This window comes from Strix uralensis, chromosome 4 (assembly GCF_047716275.1).
Source record: "Strix uralensis isolate ZFMK-TIS-50842 chromosome 4, bStrUra1, whole genome shotgun sequence".
Lineage (NCBI taxonomy): Eukaryota > Metazoa > Chordata > Aves > Strigiformes > Strigidae > Strix > Strix uralensis.
The window spans coordinates 11,211,873-11,235,021 of NC_133975.1; the positions used below are offsets into that span (position 1 = coordinate 11,211,873).

Sequence of the window (23,149 nt, forward strand, 5' to 3'; positions counted from 1 at the left end):
ATAAACTATTACGTATTCTATTGAGAAATTTTGGGAAGTCAGCACAGTGCCTGTGTAGGGGGAAGATATATGTAATGTGTATGTAAAGTCCTGAGTGCATCTGAAAAGCCACCACTTTGTAAGAAAGCATAGGAAACAGAGAGCTATCACAGGCCACAAGTCTGTGTATTTAGGTGAAGAAAATTCCTGTCAGGTGTCAATATAATATGGAATTCTATTGCTTTGGAATTGAGCGTTGTTATTGCTCAGCTCCAATAGGTATATAATGTTTTTCCACTTCGAAGTCCAGAAGATACATTTATTTGTCAAAAAGAATGGATCATGATGATGAATTCTCCTTCTCACCAAGATCACAGGAATAAAAGAGATCTCTCTGGCAGAGTGGTGGTCAGCAGCACAGACCAGACTGACTTCACAGCCTACCTTGATGTTGCCATGCAAGAGCAGCCTTGATTCTATCTGGAGATGGAAGTGCTAGAGTGCCATCCAGATCAGCTTTGACTGACATAGATAGTATAGCTGGGGAGAAACCTGGCCTGCAAGCGTGTTTTGGAACACGCTTACCCTTAAGTGTGAACGGGCACTGGTACTCTGTGCCTGACTGCTTTGATGTGCCCCAGCTGCCATTGTACCACCATGGTACGAACAATGTGAAACATCTGAGATGGCAAAAAGGTTTTCTAGAAAGACCCTGATGTCACAGGTGGGGTTTGTAGGCAGTCTGAAGTCAATTGAAGCTCTGTGTTGGTTTTATGGAGCTGTGTCAGAAGCACACCAGGCTTCAGCCTGCTCGCAGCACCTACCATTTTAAGCGAATATAGGCATGGCTTTAATTTACATCTGTTAATGCTGTTACTCTGACTTGATATCATCTTCCTCTGAATATTGAATTTTCTTGATTTTTGCTGTTTAATTCAGGACTGATTCAATAGTGCTAAGCTTCACTGTGCCTGCTACAGTTGTGCAAAGCATCCAAAGCCAAGTTAGTTAGCTTTTACTAAGGTACACGAAGGTTTTGCAACTAAGTTTTTACATGCTTCAAGTCTGAGCACCTTTGTGTCTATTCTGGATTTTAAAACCACTTGTTAAGCTTTTATGATGGTGAGGTGATTTCTCTGCCATTCTTCCTATATTTTGTAAAGCTCCTGTTCCTTGTAAAGATTTTTCATTCTAAAATTTTCTGTTTTCTTTAGGGAACAGCAATATTACAGTCTGGAGTCTTACCAGCTATACCAGGTAGGAGCCATTTAGTTATTTGCTTTGTTAAAGAATAATGTTTAAGTCTCAAATTGTGATGAGAGAAACAGAAGATTTATGGAAGCAGAACTAAAGACTATATTGAGAAGTATCCTGTTTGTGGTTGGTTTTGCTGCTGCAATTCATGACTGACAATTAGGAAATACATTGTAATCTGTAGTATCTTTGGTTGCAAAGATTAATATATTTGATTTTCCCTTTTGTAATCTAAAGAGGTTTGAAGTTGTCAGTTTCTATATGAAGACTTTTAGTGCTTTTTCTACTTACATAATTGAGCGTCATGAAAGTGTTCCTTTTAGGCTATATTAACACCAAGGGGAAACTTGATTTATATGTTCCGTGTGTATACCCGGTTTTTTAAATAACACAAAACCACAGGAATGGATCCTTACCAGAGGCAACATAGAAATGCTTCTCTCATGTCAGAGGAATTACTGATTGATCAACAAAATCAGAAAAGGGAGGAGACTGAGTATCTGGCCTGGAAAGATTATTTAGGCAAAGGTAACACACTGACTCTCTTTGCATTGTAAATCTGCCCATGAGTAGAATGCGTTGGGCATCTGGAGTTCTCTGTCTAATGTAGCCAAACTGGTCTGGCACCTTTTGTGTCATCATTTTACTTCAAAGATAACATTTCGTAAGCATTTGGTTTTGTGTACTGTCTCCATCTTAGTCCCTGGAGAGATCTCTGCAAATAAGTTGTTTAGTATCTTAAATGTTTTTATATTCCTTAAATTGTTTACCTGATAATTCAGCAGATCCATTAAATTTCTCAGGTTGCCTGCTTCCGATAGACGTAGAACAGCTCTTTGTGCTTGAGTTTCTTTATTACTTTTAAAAACCTTGGCAAATACATAAAGAAATATAGCTGATTGATACTTGTGTGAACAAATCCAGTAAGATACCTAGAATCAGGAGGTGTCTCTGGAGAAGGTTAGAAGTAACTCTATTCCGTTGTCTGTCTTAGCAGGAGAAAATCTAGAAGCATTTAGCAGATCTTGCTCCTAGTTATTCCACTAGAGTCAGTGGAATTACTCTTGATTTATAGAGGTGTAAGTAGAAGCACAAATTGGATCATTAACTCTAATTTTATCTTTCCTTCTGGTACTCAGGTTTCTAGTCCTCTAATCGACCCAAGGAAACCAGAGCACGTATGACTAAAGTGTGTGTAAATACAGGGGAACTTGGGTCTATAGCTTCATGTGGTGGGCACAGCATTATTTCTGAATAAATTTCCGTGGCAAATTAATTGTGGATGCAAACAATATCTGACAAAAACTTAATCTCAGACTATTCATGCAGATGAAGGAGTCAGCTGTTTTGATAAAACCTATCATTAAGCAAATTGGAAATGTAGGAATACAGGACAGATTTTTAAATCAACAGAAAAGGAAAATACAAGACTGAAGAAATTTGAGTGGGTGGGTTTTCATGTCTGGTACACTGGGAAAATATTGTTTAAGAAAAAAGCTGAATACTTGCTGGAATAAGTATAAATATTTTAGACAAATGCTGCATCTAAAGCCAGTGACTGAAGTTTTTAGCTATCTTTGTGGGATTTCATCTCTTAAATGCTCTCATTATATACCTTTATTCTTCAATACTACACTATTTTTCAGAATACAAAGGAAACCTATGCTTTCTCTGTCTTGTCACATATTTATTATCCTCAAATATTGCATTTTAAAGTATTGTCTTTTATATATGTGAACATTTCAAGTATAATGAACTTGGCATTGCAAAGCTTTCAAAATAATACTGTAACCTGTGAATGTTTTGCTTCCACCATCTTTAATCCAAGCCATTAACTGAAGGTCCCTGGGTGCTGCGAATTCATTCAAACAGTTCTGTTTGACTAAAGGAACAGCATTAGAACTTTTCTATGGTTCTCTATTATGATCTTTTAATCCATTGTTGATGATAACATAAGGGCACAGTAATTTGGGGTACTTTCAAAACCTGTCTTGCGCATGTACATGGCAAGATACCTCTACTAGCATCAGTGATTGTACAATGACCCAATACACAGTTATATTTGCTGGTGTAGCAGTCCACTTAGTCATAAAGACATTTCTTTTTTATCACAGAAAGAACTGTACTGTATTTTAATTCAAACATACTGTATGAATGCAAACCCACTTCTTCCAGTGCTACAGGTGCCCACATGTTCTGTACAATATGTTTCCTCTTGAATGCCTCAGTTCCGTAGCAAGAAATGGAGTTAAAGAGTCCGGATCAATTGTTTAAATATTTTTTAGTTTATTGGTAGTGAATGTAGGTGATGATACTCTCTTTCTACTGTTAGCTATGTATGCTGAGCAATCGACTCAGCAACTTCAGAGAAATGTGTCTAATTCTAATGGCAAGCTGAAAAGTGTTCATAAATGCGGCAACAATTCTGAAGTGTATTACTACATGGAAAAAACCATGTTGGGGTGAATCATTTAATTCTGGTTTAAATAATTTGCCTTTGTTATAAATAACTTCATAAAGATTGATTAGCGTGGCTGAATTAGACTGCTTGCATTTGTAGGAGGAAAGCGTTTCCATTGTTATCATAGCTTTGTACTACAGATCAAGGTAAGGGATTCTTTGGAGTTGTATGATGTGGGAATGCCTTAATGGTCTTAAGTATAGTAGACTGCATTTATTGTTATTATGGACCTTGAAATACCATAACAGGATAGAGGTTCAAAAATATGATTCAGATTTCCGTATTTCTGAGACTGCTAGATTCTGGAGGCACCTAGGTTTAGTACATTTGGTCTAAGAAGTTCTAATGGGTCCTATACAGAGTTTCTCATGAATGCTTAAGAAATTCTGTGGCATGATCTAGTGGATGCAGTTTCAGAGCTATGTATGTAGGTCCTTTTCTCAGGAGCTGCTTAGGTGCTTTGAGTTAAAGGATCGTAAATGAGATGCACATTCAGTGTTGCGAGGTGGAACCAAAGGACAGCACATACCTTCACAGGTCATTATCTTGATTGTCTTTCTGGTACTGTAAAACAAAGTACTGTAGGAAAAACGGGGCTGAAGAGGTTGTCTAGCTGAAGCCTCTGCCTTGAGGTTAGGATGTACTTCTGTGTGTGTGTCTGACAGGTGTTTGTTTAGCATGTTCTGCAATGAGAATCCTTAATCCACTTTAAATCATTCGAAGTCCTTTGCTATTCTTACATTTAGAACATATTTCCTAACAGTTTCCTAACAGTTGTGGTCTTTCTCACTATGATTTAGGCCCGTTATTTAAATCTGTTGCTCCTTCCTAGTTCATTGTAACAGCTTAGATAGAAACTTCTAACTCTTACTTGTAATGTCTTCATGCTCTCCTTCAAACATTTGGATTTTCTCAGTTGAGTAGAACTCTGTCACAGCTGTCCTGTTTTCTGAATGATAGTTAAACCATGAGGTTGATTTTTGGGGGACAATGGGATAGGGAATACCACTATTTCTGTTCTTAGTTGCCAACCCTTCCAAGTGAACTGAGTGGTCTGAATCCCAAGACTGCTATTTAGAGAAGCTAAGTTGAGAGCTGGAATGGGTTTGCAGAAGTGCTTAGGGACCCTCGGCAATCCCTGCAGAAGGCATTTCATGCAGGCTTTATGCATCATATTTCAGAAACTTTTGTCCCTTCCCATTAGCTACAGGGAAGCTGATTGCCTAGGCATTCCCAGGAGCCAGGCCCAACTTTGGGCATTTCAACACTCAAATTTCTGTACTGAGAGGTCTGATCTCCCTGTATTTCTGTGCTGCAGGGTCTGGCATTACAAAAATCAATAGTTGAATGGGAAAATAGGTTAACAAATATCCTCCCACGGAAGCAGTGTGCTTTAATATTGTTAAGTTTTGTGACTCTTAAATTATCTTCTCGGGGGTTTTTTGTCTGTGTGGTTCCATTTTTTCCATATTCCACAGGAGCAAATTTATCACCATTGCAAAAGACACTCCTGCTATCTGACAACCTCTGTGCTTGTAATGCCAAACCTACGCAATGCTTGATGGGAAATGTTCTGAGAGGATGAATTAAGGAATAAACATTAAAAAAATGCTGTGGATTGGAATTCAGCTGAAATGTCAGCTGAATGCTGATTATGAACATTGTAGCTCTATTAAATTGTTCTTAGGTAGGTATGGAGTCAAGGTAGGGAGATAAAAAGAAAGAGTAAAATTAAGTATATAACAGTTGATGGGTGCTGAAATGAACTCAGTTGTCTGACAGCTTAGCTTTTATGATGGAAAAATAGACTTTCTTTCATGCATTTTTAAAATTGTTATTGTGAACCTATACAGCCTAGTACTTCTATTCCAAGCTTAGGAGTAAGCTTTCAAGGAACTAATTGAGAGCAGTGAGAAAGAAGAATCTGGGCCATACTGTGTTGGTGGTTGTTGCTTAGGTTGAAAATAATTATAATTCACAATTTTTTTTTCGGGAAATGTGTTGTCACCTCTTCAGAGTAGGAAGACTAGGTATACTATGATCCTTTTATTGAGCTAGTAAAGGACGTGGGCTGAACAGTGTCCACCATAAATCTCTCATACTTCACAAGGCTAAATGCTGTAACAGAAGAGCATTATTATAACAAGAAACTGATTAAGAAAACCCTGCCATAATATGGCATGCTCTTTATTGATTGTGTTTTATAAGTGCACTCAAAATAATTCTGTAGGGGAAGAAAAATAGGTCAGAAAAAGCTGATTAAAATATGTATTGCATTTACAAGCTAACCTTGGCCTTAGTGACTATCTGAATTACTAGGGGCTGGACAGGAGGGAAAAAAACCAAACCTCCCTGTGGTGAAAACATGTGCTAGTGAATGATCCAAATGCTGCTGCTTCATACTCGGGGCTGAGTAAATCCAGAAGGTTCCTGTTGCCTGTCTTGGGTGTGATGGAAGGTCATAAGTCCATGCCACTGTGACCCTCTAGTACTGTCTTTTCTGTATTCCTGATTTGCTTCCCCATACCTTCTTTGACACTGAAATTTGGGGAAATTACATATCCTGACCTTCTAGAACACAAAGGTGAGGAACCTCTTTTGCAAACTTAGTGATTATTTCAGCTTTTTTCTTTTTTTCTATTAAGGAAACACATTATGTGGCCTTCATTCTTGGCCAGTATAGATCCTGAGCTTCAGGTTCATCAAGATTTTTGGAGTAAATGTATGTAAAGCATCTTTGAAGCTATATTTTTCAAAAAACAGACACTGAGTTTCCTGGTACAGGAAAATGGTAATGATTCTAGCTTAACACTTTTTGCATTTTTAAGGATGGGAAGCTGGGCTGGAGTGGCACTACAGCATGGAAAGATGAATAATAGCTAGAAGTAGTTAGATCCTCTGTGATTCTTTTGGACATGCTAAACAGGCATCTCTGTAGAGCAATATTTGAAAAGTCAGTGTGCTTGAATGCATTTCTAATTTTGAGTGATTCTACTACTTCTGAAATTGACTGTTAGAGAGACAGGAGGCATTTCCAAATACAGTGAAATCTGTAGAGCAAGTAAGCATTTTTAAGCATCCCTGTCAGCTTTTATGTATTGCAGATAGTACCATTTGTATAGCAGAAAATATATGAAGTCACTTTGACAATTGAAGAGTAACAAACTTAGGGAAGTTTTAAAGGGCAATTATACAGCACCAGGAAGTCTTCTATTACATTTACATGAAAAAACCTCCTGGTGTACTTGCAGTATTTCTCCTGTCAATCAGTAGCTCTAGATTTTGGATGCTCTTTTAACTAAGGTATCTGTTTTCAAAGGAGGAGATGGAAATATTGCTTGGCTGAGTGGATCAAAGTACTTCATAGTAAAGGTAGCTTTAATTCAACAAGAAGCAAGAATTCGCTGCAGAGCATAGTGTTTTCTTCTGTCCTGACTCTTTGTCAGCAAATCTAATAGCCCAGACATGCAGAGTTTGTGACCTACTCTCTGAAGGCAAAGTAGAGGCTGGGCAGTAAGAAGTGATCACTTGGTAAATGCAGTGCCGTGTTGCGTGTGTCTGCTCACTGGCCATGTAATGATAGGTGACAGGATTTGAAAATGTAAACTGGCTGGGTTCAGCTTATAGCATGTATTCCAGCTTCCATCTCATTTGTTCTTTTTTTTTCATGGCTCTTTTTTGTAGCACATGTGCTGTAAACTGCTTATTTTTGAAGAGTGGGCATAAAGAAATGACTGTGAAGTTAGAAAAATGTTTCAAACAGTGGTTGTCTTCATTGAGCTACATCAGACATTTGAGTCTAATCATATGTAAGAATGCAAAATATTCTGCAGCTTATTTTATTTTTGTCACATTTTAGTATCTTCTTCCTCTTACACATTGAGGAAAGTAGAACAGAAATAACTCTTGATGAGCTACTCATTTTTAACAAAGACTTGAGCAAGTCAGCCACACAGAGCTGGATGGCAGGGGAAACTGAAAAAATTATTCTTAACAATCCCTTGTAAGATGAAAAGACTGATGGAAGGGAACATCTGTCTCCTGCTGGATGCTTTATATGTTCAGAAATTTATCTTGCTAACTTGCTTTTTCCATTCCTACAAGTGTTATCCTAGGATTCATAAATGAGAAACAAACCAGTGTATATGGTAACAGTAAAGAAGAAGGAAGAAAATATCTAGGTCGATCTCTGTTGACATGTGTTTATATGACGCAGTTCAAAGCTTCAATAAAATTCCATGAGAGATTTGACTATGTAAATATTTGTTAGTTGCCAGATTTGAAAGTGAAGAAAATGCCACAGGTCAAATCCTGAAGCATTAACATAGTTCTTTTAAATGAACTCCAATGGGAAAACTTCAACTTGGCCATAAATGGATTGGAATATCTTATTGTTTTAAATCTCCTTTCCTGTCCTGTGTGCTTTCCACAAATCCTAAAAATGTTGCTTAAAAATCCATGTTTCCTTTCTGCTGAATTGCATTAAGTTTTTGAGGGAGAAAAAAAACCAACCCCACACCAGTTTTAGGATGAAGCTGCAATTAGCATAAAGCTGTAGTCTTTCTTCAAAGTAAGGTAAGGCTTTCAGCTGCATAAAGTGCATTCTGATATGTTTAATAATGCAGAGACAGGATGCTCTGAGGTGAGGAAAAGGAAAATCAGTTAAAGTGAAAATATAAGTAAATCAGCTAGTTCAGGGCTGTCCTATTTTTGCATTTATTTTTATCATCAGTCTTGTTAAAAACAAAATTTCAGACAATGTTTTTAGTGGTTAAGTCCTCACCAGAGTATGTAAAGGTTCTACAATCTGGTCTCATTTGTTAAAATACAAGATTAGTTTCTCAGTATGGTATGCTTGAAAATTGTTTTGGTAGCCTTGGATTACCCTACATATGCTTTTGTGTACACAAAGACTACAAAACTAAAGGTTCTGGTTCAGTTGCACACTTCTGAAATAGGTGTTTATTATTTTTTTAATCCATTGTCCTCATTAAGGGAAATAATCTGTGGTTTTTATTTATTTTATAAAAGTGTAGGAATAATTTTATAAGCTTGGAAATTATTAGATTTGGAAAAAAATTGTATAAATATATACTTTATACAGGGGAAAAAATTAAGAAATTGCCATTTTCTTTAGGTTCCTAGGTCATGCAGTTTTCTTAGATATTTGAGATTGCTATTTATCTTACAGAATTTCTTCATGTTGCATAAGAATTATGGTAATTTTTGGATGCTATGTTAAAAACAGCTTTCAGAGAAGTGTCTCACCTGTTCAGAGACTATTCATCAGTTTAGAAGAGAGTGTTAATTTTATACCTGATCCCTAACACCCAGCAGCACATGGCACAGCTGCCCTGTCACCAGTGACAGGGTTACTCATAAGCACAGCCTCCTACCTTATTTCTTTTAAGTACCATTTACTTGCACAAGAAGCTCTCTCAAAAATATTCATGTGAGGAAGTAAATGCCACTCATCTTGATTAAGGTGCTCACAGTGACAACAGTAGAGACGAGACATTCGTGGCTGGATAGGGATAATGCTAACCGAACAGGTAGGTATAATGCTGATTAATCTGCTGGTTAAATAAAGAAGGGATGTGTGTATGTAGACAAACCACACTACATGCGTACCACTGTAGGTTTCCAAGTTGCCAGCTCTTGTTTCCTCAAACTTCCATATCTAATACTGTACGTGGGACAGCTTCCTGCTGATCTGAATAGGGCTGGGGAAAGGAGACTGACTGTGCCATCTGACATGGCCTCGGTAAAGCTTTCCTGGCTGTAACACTTGGAACGGTATTTCACAGGAACCAGCTATGACCTGGATTCAAACCCCATGGAAGCTAGATCCTTCATCTGCCCTTCACCTTCCCCCAGTTCATGCATGTCTAAAGCTGGGTGGTAGACTACTGAAGTGTGAAGTGTACAGTTTGTCCCATTAACTTTAATAGGTTTTGGATCCAGCCTGATGACATTTTAATGAACACTTTAAACTCTGTGGTTGCCAAAGCTACGTTATGGATTGCAAAGGCAACTCCCCTCTCAGTTTTCATTGCCATTTGACTTCTCAGTTCAAGACAACTATCTCTGTGAGTAAGGTAGTATTCACCCCAAACAGGGAGGCCAGTATCCTGAAGTTTTATAGAAGGCATCCTTTCTGAAGAAAAAAACCAACAAAATTAGATTATAGTGCCACAATTTCAGGATACAGAATTTAGCAGAAAAAGAAATAGTGCTTAAATGAAGAATGACTTGTAATTCTTATTGAAATTTTTCTTGATGTTTCAGAATCATCTACTAAAAATGCTGATGCACAGCAGATATCTAATCATAGCAACAAGTATTTAGATTTAATGTGAATATCTGTCTTTGAAAGCAGGTGGTGCTTCTGTCATGGCAGCTTCTGGGTCGTTGAAAGTATATAGAGGGCACAGTCTACAAGCTGGTAAGTGTAAGTGGTTCCGAGGTGTGTGTGTGCATGTAAATTTAAATTAATGTAAGCTTAAATTGTTTTAAACGTCGTAAAATGTTAAAGGTAATACATTACTTGATTCTCTATTGTAAGACTTATGCATTTCTTTGGGTTTTTTGCATTGCAGGGTTTTAGTTAGAAAGGCATTGACAGATGGGATAAGTTTAGAAGAGGCAGTGACAGATGAGATAAGTGTCAGAGCATAGGCAGTAATCTTATTCACAGCAGTAATATGCTGCCAGCACTTTAACAAAGGGCACCCACCAAAAAAACCCACCTCGGGCCATGAGAAATCCTGTACCCTAGCAATGACATGGTGGGAAAAAAAACCTACCACATTTAAAGATACTTCTTCGTGATAATAGAGAAAGAGCCAACACCATCAGATAAAATGATGAGTGTTTGTCATTCAGAATTAATCCCAATATGTTCATTCTATGGACATAGCTTTTTAGCTTGCCTTGTTTGAACTAGGATGGAGACTGAGATCGTGAGAGAACCTGGGTGTCTTTTTTCAGCTTAGTGCTCTGGAAGCACTGGTGATGCTGTGCAATGTGGCTTCTTGCAAAGATGATGATTTGCACTTGGAAAGCAAAGTTATCTTTGGAAGGGCTAGTTTAAGCATTTTCTTCAGAGCTTTGTTAGAAATCAAGAAGTTATCCATCATGCTGGAGGTGGAATTTTAACAAGAGTCTTCCAGATGCTCCCAGGATCACCCACACAGTTCTCCCTGATTCATGCATTCAACACAGCTTTGCTCCCACATTGATGTACAGCAAAACATACTGTTGACTTCAGTGCCCTTCAGTGTGAATACTTGTACAAATGTCCTAACGTTTATTTCCTTAGTGTTACACTCATTAGAAAATGCTGGCATCACCACTACAGAAAAGACAACACTAACCACTGTTTATACTTTCTGAGATTATTCAGTGTGATTATTCCAGTTAGAAGGTTACAAGTCAAAACCAGAAAATCATATGCTTTGTTTTCATTGTACAAATTCTAAATCCAAAACCATGGACGGTATTCCTGTATTCTAGGTCCTAAAGGTGGTTATGAGATGCTAGCACTTCCTGCAGAACCTGGAACTCCTACTAGCTCTGAGGAACCTGGTGAGTAAAGATCTTGGGAGCCGGTTGCATTAGAAGACACTAACATCTTCTGTTTCTTTTTCTATTTCCTTTTTTTTTTTTTTTGTGATCTCTTCTATGTGTTTATTTTTGAGGTGGTGCCCTTTGACATGTCAACTTTACATACATGCTCACACACACTTATCTTGGGGCTCTGTTTATGGTGTTGGTTTTCTTTCTGCATTATTTATTGCACGTTTATGAAAATGGTGCCTACATAGGGTAGAAAATATGAATAACTAACAAAGAAAGGCTAGAACACAAGTTTCAAATATAATTTTCTTCCCTCCTCAATTATGCTATCTTTTCCTTTCTTTTATACCTCATTTCAGTGCCACTGCATTTTCTTTTACTCCTCACCTCTTATTTTCTTAACTGTATTTTTTTCTTCCTACCTGTTGCCCCTTTCTTTTCAAGCAATCATGATTCTTTCAGAATTTTGTAACTGTGCATTTTGGTCTGTTTTACTCTCAAATCCTCTTTCCATAATGATCTCAAATACTGGTCCTCTGACCTCTCTTGTAAGCATCTTTTACCTCTGTTCACCCAGAATGGACGGCTGAAAGCATTGTCTTTGTCCAAGGCTCTCTGTGTGTGCCTTGTTTTCTTAGTAGGAGCTTTGACTGTCTTGTGCTTTTCAAATAAACATTTCTCTTCAAACAAATATAAGCCAGTTTTTAGTGTCTAATGAGTTGAGTTTTTTTATTTGAAGAAAAAATGAAAAGCCAAGTATTTCTATGTTTAGAAAGAAAACACAGTTTCTATTAAAACAGCACTGACTAAACAACAGAAGACTTTTCCTTTCCTTCCATTCCAGTTTGCCCAACTTTGTTATTGTTTTTTTCCTTTGAGAAGAATATTTGACTGTTGCCAGGGGTTTCTTTGTTCTGTGTGTTTTGATTTTCTTGGACAAAGCCTTACCAATTAATATGTTATTCTCCTTGTGTGTTTTTTCAGTTTTTAGGAAAATCTCTTGCCTTGTCTGCATCAGGTATGACATTCAGCTTCCTGAAACCTTTCAACTAGCTCTATAGAGCAGTTTGCTAGTTTTCATGCTAGCTAGCTTTGAGGACACCTCACTTAAACTCCTGCTACGTCACTTTAACAACGTATAGAAAGACTTCAAAAATTATCTTTGCCTTCCTGACTGCTCATGACTCTGTATCAGTCCTTAATATTGTCATTTGCTTACAACTTTAACTATTTGGGATGCAGGTTTTCAATGCTATGGTTCTGCTGAATCCTTTTTGACACAATCAGGCAAAAATCTTTGAAATACGTTAGACAGAATAATTGAGAATAATTTTTGAGAATGATGTTTGATGAAGATATAGAAATTTCTCTGTTTAATTTCTTTTTTTTTCCTTTTTGTTTTGTTTCTAACACCTGGCTTTGGAACAACAACTTGAAGTCTGACCATCAGAAAAGCGTTTGGTTACTTCATGGATGTTCCTATGTTTTCTTTATGAAAATCTGTCAGAAAATTGGCCAACTTTCCAGGCTTTTAAAATTTTGATTTAATTTGAATGAGTTAAATAGCTTAAACCTGGAGAGGTTCCATTATCCATTAGCTTCTGACAACTCTTACTGTTGCCTGACATTGTATGAACTATCTCTGGTACTCATAATACAGTCCAAGAAGAAAAAGTTCCCCTTAATGGTTATTCACAGCTGCTGTTGGTTGGTTATAAGAGGTCATTCTCTCCCCTGCTGTAAAAAACCTTGATCACCTACTGCCTCTCCCTTCACATCTCAACAGTGTCTGAATGGGCAGAAAAGAAAAGCAGTGATCTGGACAAATAAAATTTCAATATGAGTTTATGCGGGGACAAGGAAGGGCTGAATGGAAGGACTTCAGGAAAATGCAGAACCTGAAAGTGATACCGTGTTTCCTCTGCACTCCTTTGTCCCGAATTGACTTAACAGCAGAAAGTGTTTAAGGGTAAGAACTTCAACTGGGCTGGACAGGCAGGTGATTTCTAGCCTGCTGAGTAAGACAGAGAATGTAACTCAAAGCCTTGCCTAAACAGACAGAGAATACAGGTTTGTATTTGAGTCTCCTATAACCCTGGTAATTCTGGGAATTCCCTTGATATTCATGGATTGAAAAACTAGATGTAGGTGCCTGATGTCAGGAGGGGGTTGAGGACTGAAATGCCTGGTTGGCAAGTGAATGGAACCTTCTACCTTCTCTCTTAGTTTCACTTCTGACAAGATTTGAATAATTGAAAGTAGGGCTAGAAGAGGTCTTGAGAATTTGTCCAGTAGACAAAAAAGTTGTCTGTAAGTCAGAATCACTTTATAGAAAACTGTTTCCTAGTAGATGTTAGTCTATCTCTTTTTTAGAAATTATAGATGCAGAAATTCTTCAGCCTCTGTGGAATTTCCTCTAGTGTTCTTGTGATCTTTATTATAAGAAAGGTTTTCCCACTGTCTAATCTTCTACTTTTTTCCTGCAATTGAAGCCTTTTATTACTTGGTCTGTCCCCACTTGGCATCATTCCTGTCTTTTTCAACTCAGTACAGGGAAGCTGTCGATATTGTCTCTTCAAGCTTGTCTTCCTCATGCTTGAAACAGTTCTTCAGTCCCTGTTTTCAGGACATACTTTCTGAACTTCTAGTGATTTTTGTTGCTCTCTTGGGGATCATATAATAGCCCACATCTTCCTAGAACAGATTGCTTCCTCTAAGGCTTTACTAACCTGAGTTAGAGCTGAAAGCCTTGTTGAGGTAGTGTTGCATACATTGATTCTGTTTGAAAATTTCTGTGTAGTATTTGCTTTCTGTCACAACACAGTGAGATCATTGCCTGTGGTCTGTGGCGTGTGCATAGATCCTGACTTGATCAGTCTCTCAGGATCTTTTCTGTAGAATCCTTAGTCTTCTCCATGTCCCATCTACAACTGAGGAATGTACTGTTTGGCAAGCTGAGTTATTGCTGCTGAATGTTTGCTTTCAGAACATTTGATAGAACATTACGTTTTTATGAAATGTATCATTGGTCATTGCAAACAGTGTCTATAATAACATGTTACTTATTTTAGAAGGGGCAGTAGGTTATTCAGCTGATATCCCTGCATCAGATCGACCCCATGGTGAGACAGCCACCTATGTTAATATTCCTGTCAGCCCTACTTCCAAAAAACAACTTCATTACATGGAACTGGAACTTCAAGAACCTAGCACAAGCATAAGAGGTAAGGAAGTCTACTATTTAAACAGCAAAGGAAGCATTAATGCAGACTGTATTGAGAATCTTAGTTTCTCATCTACACATAGGCTCTTGCTAACAGAGGAATTGAACCCTGGTACGTTTGTGAGGCAGTTCTTGTAATTGTCAACTCTTTTGGAAAAGATTTTTAAGTATTGAAGTTCTATAAAATGTTGCATCCCTCTGACAGGTGCATTGTATATGTACTCCTTCTAAAGTGAACATTTCTGTGTCTGTGGTGTTTGACAGACAGTAATTTGCTTCGTGTTCTCAAGATTTTCATTGCACATATTAGGACTACACTTGCTTAATTTTTCCTGCTTGGCTTCAGGAACAGGGCTGTGGGTGTAGGTGTACAGGGCTTGCTCCTGAAGATACTGACTCTGGAGCCATGCAGCAAATGCCTAAGGATAGAACACAGTGTTCTTTTATCTGCTCTCCATGAGGATATGTGAAAGTGCTACAGAGAGGAAGCCAGCCCAAGTATTTGATTTTTTAAAAATATTTTATTCTTTTGTTTGGATCTGGATACTTTACTTCTAATGCTTAACTAGGACATAAATATGCATTATAGCTACCATGTATTGTCATTCAGAGATGCATTCCTCCTTACAGAAAGCTCCTAATCAGGATCTGGCATTTACTTCACATTTGGTATTAATGGATTTTCCATGTATAGTTTTCAGCTATTGAGATTTTAATTTTTATACTTTCAATTTCAGCAAGTTTATGAATTTTGAAATGGTAGCACTTTTCCCATTTTTAAAAAATGTTTATATCGCTGTAGTTAAGTAATTCTAAGCTTCTCCCATACTTTAATGTAGTTCTCTATATAACACCCTGTTGAGATGTAGAAGTGATGTTTTATCTTCATTTTGAAGGCAGTGAACCAAGTCATTAAGAATGAAAAGCTGAATTCCATAAACTGACGTTAAACTTTCCTAAATGTCAATTACCCTCCCAAGCTCAACTTGTATAACTTTGAAGGTGCCTTCAATGACCATAAATATTTTATTTTTTCATACTAAAGTTTTCCCAGCCTCTGGAGATGTATGTCTCCACCCATAAAGAACTGTTCTGCTCCTGAACAGACCGAGCAGCTTTTATCTCCCTTGCTGCCAATTATTGGACTAAATTGTCATTCTGTCTGAGGCTGAAGTGGTTGATCAGGTAAATGTTCACATAGTGCCTGATTCAGACCAAGAAGAATCCCTTCCAACTGCCCTACCAATGGTGTTTTCTTTTCAAATAACAGATGTTATTAATTTACTTACTAGTAGCCTACTGATGAAGCCTCCCAGAAGTGGGAGAGCTGAGTTCAATTTTGTCTTCTACTGGGAGGAGTAGTAGTGGAGATTCAAACCTGGGGCAGAAGTACAAGTGGTTCATTTGCTCATTTGAAGAAAAACAGATAGCTAAAGTATGTAGATAACAAAGCGTTTGAGGGTTATTTTTTAGTTGTCATTATTATCTTACTCCCATTATAGAGCTTGGTTAAGACAAGACCAAGATCATCTAGGAAATCTGTGGAAGAACTGTCTCAGTAGCTTAATCCTTGGTCAGTTTTACCCAGGAATATATGAGGGCTATAGTCTTTTACAGGATTTCATTTGGTATTTCAGGGAGTGGATCATCCCGGTATGCACAGATTGACATTGCAGCCACCGAGACAGCCCACAAAGTGGGAACGCAGCATGCTCAGTGCCGGGAGGAACGCTTGCAGGAGCTAGAGCAGAAGAAGAAAGGGGCTCAGCAGTGACCTGTCTAGGAAAGAACTTTTTGCTCACCATAAATTGGTACTAATTTATCTTTCAAAAGATTCACATTTATTGTAAAAGATACTCATACAAAAAGCTGTCGTTGCTTATTGCATTTATACCAGATTCATTCCAATGTCTTGATTCCTAATTGGAAAACTGGTAGCACGAGGGGGGTGTGTGGTCTTTCTTTTTATTTTAATTTGGTTGCAAAGTCCACATTTTTTTTTTCATATGCAATGACAGACGTAAGTTACCTTTTTCTATAATTCTAAAGTCCTGGAAGAACCTGGAACTAATTCCAGTGTTTATTAAATGGTGGCATTTTCTCTCAAAATAAAGAACTTGTATGTGTGCAGATAAGGGAACGTGAGGTCTGTGTGTGGTATGTGTACACATATGTTTGCATGTGTGCTTATGTATGTTTGTATCCAAGCACACATTACTGATAAAATATATGTATATATCTGAGTGTACAAAATACGTAAAACCTCTATTAATATGTTAATGGACTCTTACAAAAGCAAGAAAATTCAGTGCCTGATTTTTTGCAGGCACAGTTTTGTTCAATTTATATGCTTATTTATGGATATGCTTAACTTTACATGTGGGTAATTCAGTTTTATACCTCACCAAGAGTTCTGTAGCTTTGGCTAAAATTGCTCAGATTTAAAAGCTGCAGTGTCAGGGTTGCATAAGTGTATGAATACAGACAAGAGCACACACAAACAAGTTATTTAATTATGCCTGTAAACCAAAGTAATGTGAAGGGACATTTTAGGTGCTTCTGTTCTTAAAACCCCTGTTCTAGACACCATAAGCTTTGATTTCATAGTTGCTGAGTACCTGTAATTCTTAGCAGTTTTCCTGGAGCTGAACATACGTACCACTTTGAAAATCAAGTCTCACATTTCTCAGAATATCTTAAAATCAGGGTACTCAAAAGAAACATTAACTTTTGAAAATTGAGTCCTTTATTTATATCTCCAAAACTATGCCAAATGTAAACCAGCATCAAAATCAGATCATCCACTTTGAAGATAAAACTTCTATTGAATAATTATCTGCTGTCTCTAGATAACATAAAACCAGTTCTCTGTAAGAGAATGATGTCTTCAGAGATGCTACAGAATTGAGGCACAACAGGATGTTATGTAATATAGGTTTATCCACAAGTATTTGACATCTTGCTTTTGTACAGTGAGATTGTGATTCAAAACTTGACTTAGTTTCTTGTGTTGCATTGTCTATGTAATTCTTGTGTCCTATGTATTTGTCCTGATACAAAATGTTATTTAAATAAAATGTTACGGCAGTGAAACTACACTAACAAAGCAGTGTACTTAAGAAAAAAACCAAACTTTTGGCCTGCAATAACATATCAGCTTTGGCTTCCAGAAGTTATCAGGAGTGATATCTTGGGTATTATGGTTTTTTGACTGTGTCCTCTTAAAATACGATATCACAGCCCTATTCTGTTTTTCAGATATACATTATAATTCATATTGGTGAGTGAACGTTTTCTTCTAGTGAGGGTTTCACTAAGTCATTAGAAGAAGAGATAGGTGTTTGTTTTTGAGGCAGAATTTAGCCTATAAATTTGTCTGAATGTAGCCTCAATAGTAATGTAAATCTCTCAAATAAGAAAAAATTATTTGAGAGTTGACAGTTGCCACTGTCATCTGTCCTGTGCTAAGATGTACTTTTCTGTTTATCAGCCCAGCATATTTCTAAAGGGAAAAGAAATATTTCTTATGAGCTTCCCAATTTAAAAGGTTTTTTTTATTTGGCAAACGGGCAGTGGCAAACTCTTTCTAAACACATACTCAGTACAACTGGAAAAGCCTGTACCTGTAGCTCCCTGTGACCACATTTATCTAATTGAACTGCTATTCAACTAAGGATCCTCCACTTGGAGGGCTTGCAGGGTTAAATCTCTTGCTATGTGCCTATTTATATTTAATATTTAAAATGAGCATTGGTTGCCTGATGCACTGAAATGCTGTGTTTTCATGAAGCTGCAATATTTCTATCATAAAAATCTATTTACCGGGAAAATACATTACAGAGTTTCTCTACAAAGCCTGCCTTTCTGTACGTTGCTCAAAATTTCTTGCATTGAATCCTGGACTTGCAGCATGGGTAAAGCTTTAACATGATAATAAAGGACATCAGATTGCTGCTGGCCTTACAGGAGTCGTCACAATTTTAAAAATACGTTTTTCAGGTTGAAGGGGGCTGTGAATCTCTACATGCACATATTTGTGTATGTCGTAGCAACTTCAGCTAGGATTAGCGAGATGGCTGGATATAAATTTATGCTTATAGCCTTTGTTAATGTTATAATATAATTATCCCATAAGGCTTTCCACAAATGAAGTAAGTACCTTTCTAGATTTCTGTTTCTCTTTTTGTACTTAGCTTGAATAAGGCAAATAGAACAGATGACTTTCACTTATTTTTGAAATTCTCTTCATATTCTTATGCACTGAATTATGTTTAGGAGGCTGAAGCAGGAGACCAAACCTTGCTGTTGCATCTGATAAAAACTGGTTAGTTGTTGTTTTTGCAGTACCTTGCAGGCTTGCCTGTCAAGTTGTAGGCTTGATATTTCTGTTGAAGAAACTAAAGTTTTCTCGTCTGGACAACAGGAGCTGACAGAAATGGAAAGGCTTCTTCCTAAATAAATAATGTACCTTCAATTTCCAGTGGCGAACTTGGGAAAATGGAAGTCAAACCATAATCCTGTAAGATGACTTGTGCTCATTATGTAGCTTCTGTGGCTTAACTCTAGCACCACTGTTAATGTATGAGTAGTTAGGGGTTTATTCACACACCTTGCATAAAACTTGTGCGTAAGTGATCTAAAATACAGTTTGTGATGATTCCAGATTCAGAGCTCTTTGCAAAAAACCCAAAAGATCTCCCACACTTTTGGAGATAAATGTGATTCGTAACATCTGCTGGTACAAATGAATTCTCTGATCATTTTTAATTTAGCATTCTATCAGAGTCAGATCTCCTCCTGCCCTGGCCAGGAGTATGAGGAATTAATTATCAGAAGAACAAAACAATGTGATGTGGCTGATATTTCTGTAAGATGTTCTTGAAGTACTTTAACATGGCAGAAGTGCTATCAGTGATGAGAAAACACTGTCAGGAAATGCAGTGTTTGGGCATAACTGTTAGTGTGTTGTGTACGTGCCTCTTTCTTTCTGATAGTCCTACTCAGTAGGTTACTGCCAAATGTAGCTATTATTTCAGTGGGTTTTATGGCATTGTTCATAAGCTGTTATGGAACATCTTTATATGCAAGTATTTGGGTGGTGGAATTTCTCCAAGCTAACATGTCCTGCAGGATAGAGGGCTGGAGTTTGGAGGCATTTAATTGCCTAACAATGCAAATAGCTGTCTGGGTTTTAATAGCACTCCGGCACCTAATTGTGGAAAATGCCAGTAGGTGTCTTTGGGCATCTAAATGTGTGCAAAAATCTGCCCCAAGAGTTGTTTTTAGCAAATTGCTTGGAAAAAATCCTTGTTTTTCTCTCTGCTGTAAACAAAATAGTTTTAATTAATGTAGCTTGGAGAACAAGATGTAAATTTGAATTATGAGTGATTAAATTTTTTTTGAGGTGTTGAACCATGCACCCTTCAGTAAATACCTTCTCTAGTTTGTCTGGGATAACACACATATTATTTTCAATTGAATGTGATCATGGGAAGAGGTCACAGAATTTTATGGGTTATCAACTGCTCATTTCTTTTAAAATTATGCTTTTTTTCAGACGATAGTGCTGTGTTGTATTTTTATGTCACCTTTTATATGGGAAGATCCTCAACTCTCGTTTGGCCAGTCATACAAACATTATTTTGCAATCTAGGTTGAAAGGAAATGTTAATTTAACATCATACAGCAATAAGAACAAACAAAACAGAGTAAGGATAGAAGAATTAGAAATTATTAAAGGGAAATTTGTAAGGAGTAGCTCTGCAAACGTGTCTTTTCAGTGTAGGTGAGTAGAATTAAGTTAAAGTGCCATTTTTTAAAAATTTGGATGGGTTCTAATGAGTTCAGTTTTATGCTTTCCCTGACCAGCTGTATCAGCTGGATGTTCACCAGTCTATGGGTCTGACGGGATTCAGCCCAGAGCACTGAAGGAGCTGGTGGATGCCACGGCAGGACCCCTCTCGATCATCTGCCAAAGGTCTGGGGAGTCTGGGGATGTCCCGGCTGGCTGCAAGCCAGCTGAAGTTATTCCAATTACAGAAAGGGCGTAATGGAAGACCCAGGGAACTACAGAGCTGTTAGTCCAACCTCAGTTGCTGGAAAAATTACGGAGAAGATCATACTGAGTATGACTGAAAGGCATTTAAAGGACAATGCAGTCATCAGGCACAGTCAACAGGGGTTCACATAATTTGATATCCTTCTACAATAAGGTCACCTGCCTCGTGGATGAAAGGAAGGCGGTCAATGTAGTTTTTCTGGATTTTAGTAAGACTTTTGATACTGTCCCTCACAGCATCCTTCTGGACAAGTTGTCCAGCTCTGGGATGAGCAGGTTCATAGTGCGTTGGTCTAAGAACTGGCTGAAGGGCAGGGCTCAAAGTGTTGTAGTGAATGGGGCTCCATCTGGCTGGCAGCCAGTCACCAGCAGTGCTCCTCGGGCTTCAATTCTAGGGCCAGTTCTGGTCGATATATTTATCAGTGATCTGGATGTAGGAGTTGAATGCACCATTAGCAAGTTTGCTGATGATACCAAACTGGGAGGTGCTGTTGACTCTCTTGAGGGACACGAGGCCTTGCAGAGGGATCTAGTTGGGAGGGATGTAGAGGGAGCACTGGGCAGATTAATGGGATGAAATTTAACAAGTCGAAATGCTGGATTCTGCACCTAGGATGGAGTAATGCTGGGCACAAGTATAAACTGGGAGAGGAGCGACTGCAGAGCAGCCCTGCAGAAAGGGATCAGGGGGGCTGGTCAGCAGCAGGCTCAACGCGAGTCAGCAGTGTGCCCTGGCAGCCAAGAGGGCAAACCGCATCCCGGGGTGCGTCAAACACAGCATAACCAGCCGGGCAAAAGAGGCCATTGTCCTGCTGTGTTCAGTGCTGGCGCGGCCTCACCTGGAGTGATGCGTGCAGTTCTGGGCCCCACAACTTAAGAAGGATGTTCAGGTACTCGAATGCATCCAGAGCAGGGCCACAAAGCTGGTGAAAGGACTGGAAGGTGTGTTCTGTGAGGAGTGGCTAAGGACTCTGGGTTTGCCTAGTTTGGAGAGGAGGAGGCTGAGGGGTGACCTCATTGCTCTCCACAGCTTCCCGAGGAGGAGAAGTAGAAAGTGAGATGCTAAGCTCTTCTCCCTGGTATCCAGTGACAGGACATGTGGGAGTGGATCAAAGCTGCACCAGGGGAGGTTTAGACAGGACATTAGGAAGCATTTCTTTACCGAGAGGGTGGTCAAACACTGGCCTGGGCTTCCTGGAGAGGTGGTCGCTGCCCCAAGCCTGTCAGTGTTTAAGAGGCATTCGGACAATGCCCTTAACAACATGCTTTAACTTTTGGTCAGCTCTGAAGTGGTCGGGCAGTTGGACTAGATGATCATTGTCTGTCCCTTCCAACTAAAATAGTCTATTCTGTTCTATTCAGAAGGTAAGAGCCTTCAGGGTAGCTTCACTCTGAGATTTAGGACAGTGACGATCAGTTGGTTACAGATTAAAAACAACTCTCCTATGCACTTTTCTTTGGAAGACTGGAACATTAAGTGACAGGAAAATACATGTAATCCACATCCTGGATTCTGATACAATAAATAGCTTTATAAGACAGTGGGCAGGTTTAGGAAAGTGCAGCTGCCAAGTAAACTTTGAGTTCAGTAAAAACTTTAGGGTGAGTGAAAGTTAACTTTAAAACTTACTTGCTTTCAAACATTTGTCTGCATCAGAGCATCTAGAAATAATTCAAATTTATTATCCCACTGTGTACACAGAGGCGTATGTAACATCACCATTTTACTGAAATAATAAGTGTCAACTTATTTGAGGAATGTGCAGTGGGGGGGGGATCAGAAAGCCGATTTAGCATGACAGTAACTTGTCTCTACATTACATTATACTGTTGTGAAATCCCTAAAAAAAAATAAAAAAAAAGCCCTAGCATCTGCTATTGTATAAGTTAAATTTTAGTCATCTGTGGGCTGAGCTGGCAATTTATGGGTAGTTCATATACAGAAAATAGAACAGATTGCATGCTTGGAAAGGAATCTGGCCTTTGGATACCAAAGTTTTATTATGTAATGAATTGCTCAGATTCATCACACATCCGTGTCTCTGCTACAGTTGGAAGATGTACCCCGTGGCCTGCCTTTGGCTGCTTGTGTGAGCCAGCACAGGTGGGATGCAGGAACCACAAAAGCATGGATGAAATGCAAAGAGTAAATTTATTCTTGTTACCTCACCAACCAGGGGATCCCTGAAGCAGCACCCGGGCAGAGACACACAAGTGCGGTGGCAGGCACCACAGAGCTTGGTCCATGCTAGAGGATCAATGAACCTGCTGTTTTCTCCTGTTTATCAAGGATTCACGCAGGCGTAGTTTACCACTGTGCTTTGATCTTTCCTACAGCAGGGCAGGAATCTCAAGCATGTTTGATAGGGTGCCTCTAAGTCTATCACAGGCCTATGTTATCTAAACACAGATGTTCTATTTGTCCAACACACAAGGCTAAACAACGATTAGTATGATATATGTGGTTTTTGACACCCCAGCTGCAAGTCACTTGAGCGTGTTTACAATCCTCCTCGCCAATCTTCCATTATTTTCCCACAGTGCTGTAATGCTTTGTCCTTTTACTACCAACAGTCAGCAGCAGTACTGGACACAA

The 23,149-nt window shown here is 38.4% G+C and overlaps 1 protein-coding gene across 1 annotated transcript in view; it reads left to right on the plus strand.

Annotated features, from left to right (window-relative positions):
- The window catches only part of DOK7 (docking protein 7), a 71,828-nt gene extending 54,227 nt beyond the window's left edge, over nt 1-17,601 (plus strand). Inside the window, exons 8-12 of the mRNA XM_074865659.1 lie at nt 1,194-1,236; nt 10,074-10,139; nt 11,210-11,281; nt 14,344-14,496; nt 16,133-17,601. Coding sequence (XP_074721760.1) covers nt 1,194-1,236; nt 10,074-10,139; nt 11,210-11,281; nt 14,344-14,496; nt 16,133-16,269 — 471 coding nt within the window. The 3' untranslated portion in view covers nt 16,270-17,601. The remainder of the gene's footprint in view (nt 1-1,193; nt 1,237-10,073; nt 10,140-11,209; nt 11,282-14,343; nt 14,497-16,132) is intronic.
- Nucleotides 17,602-23,149: the final 5,548 nt, after the last annotated feature.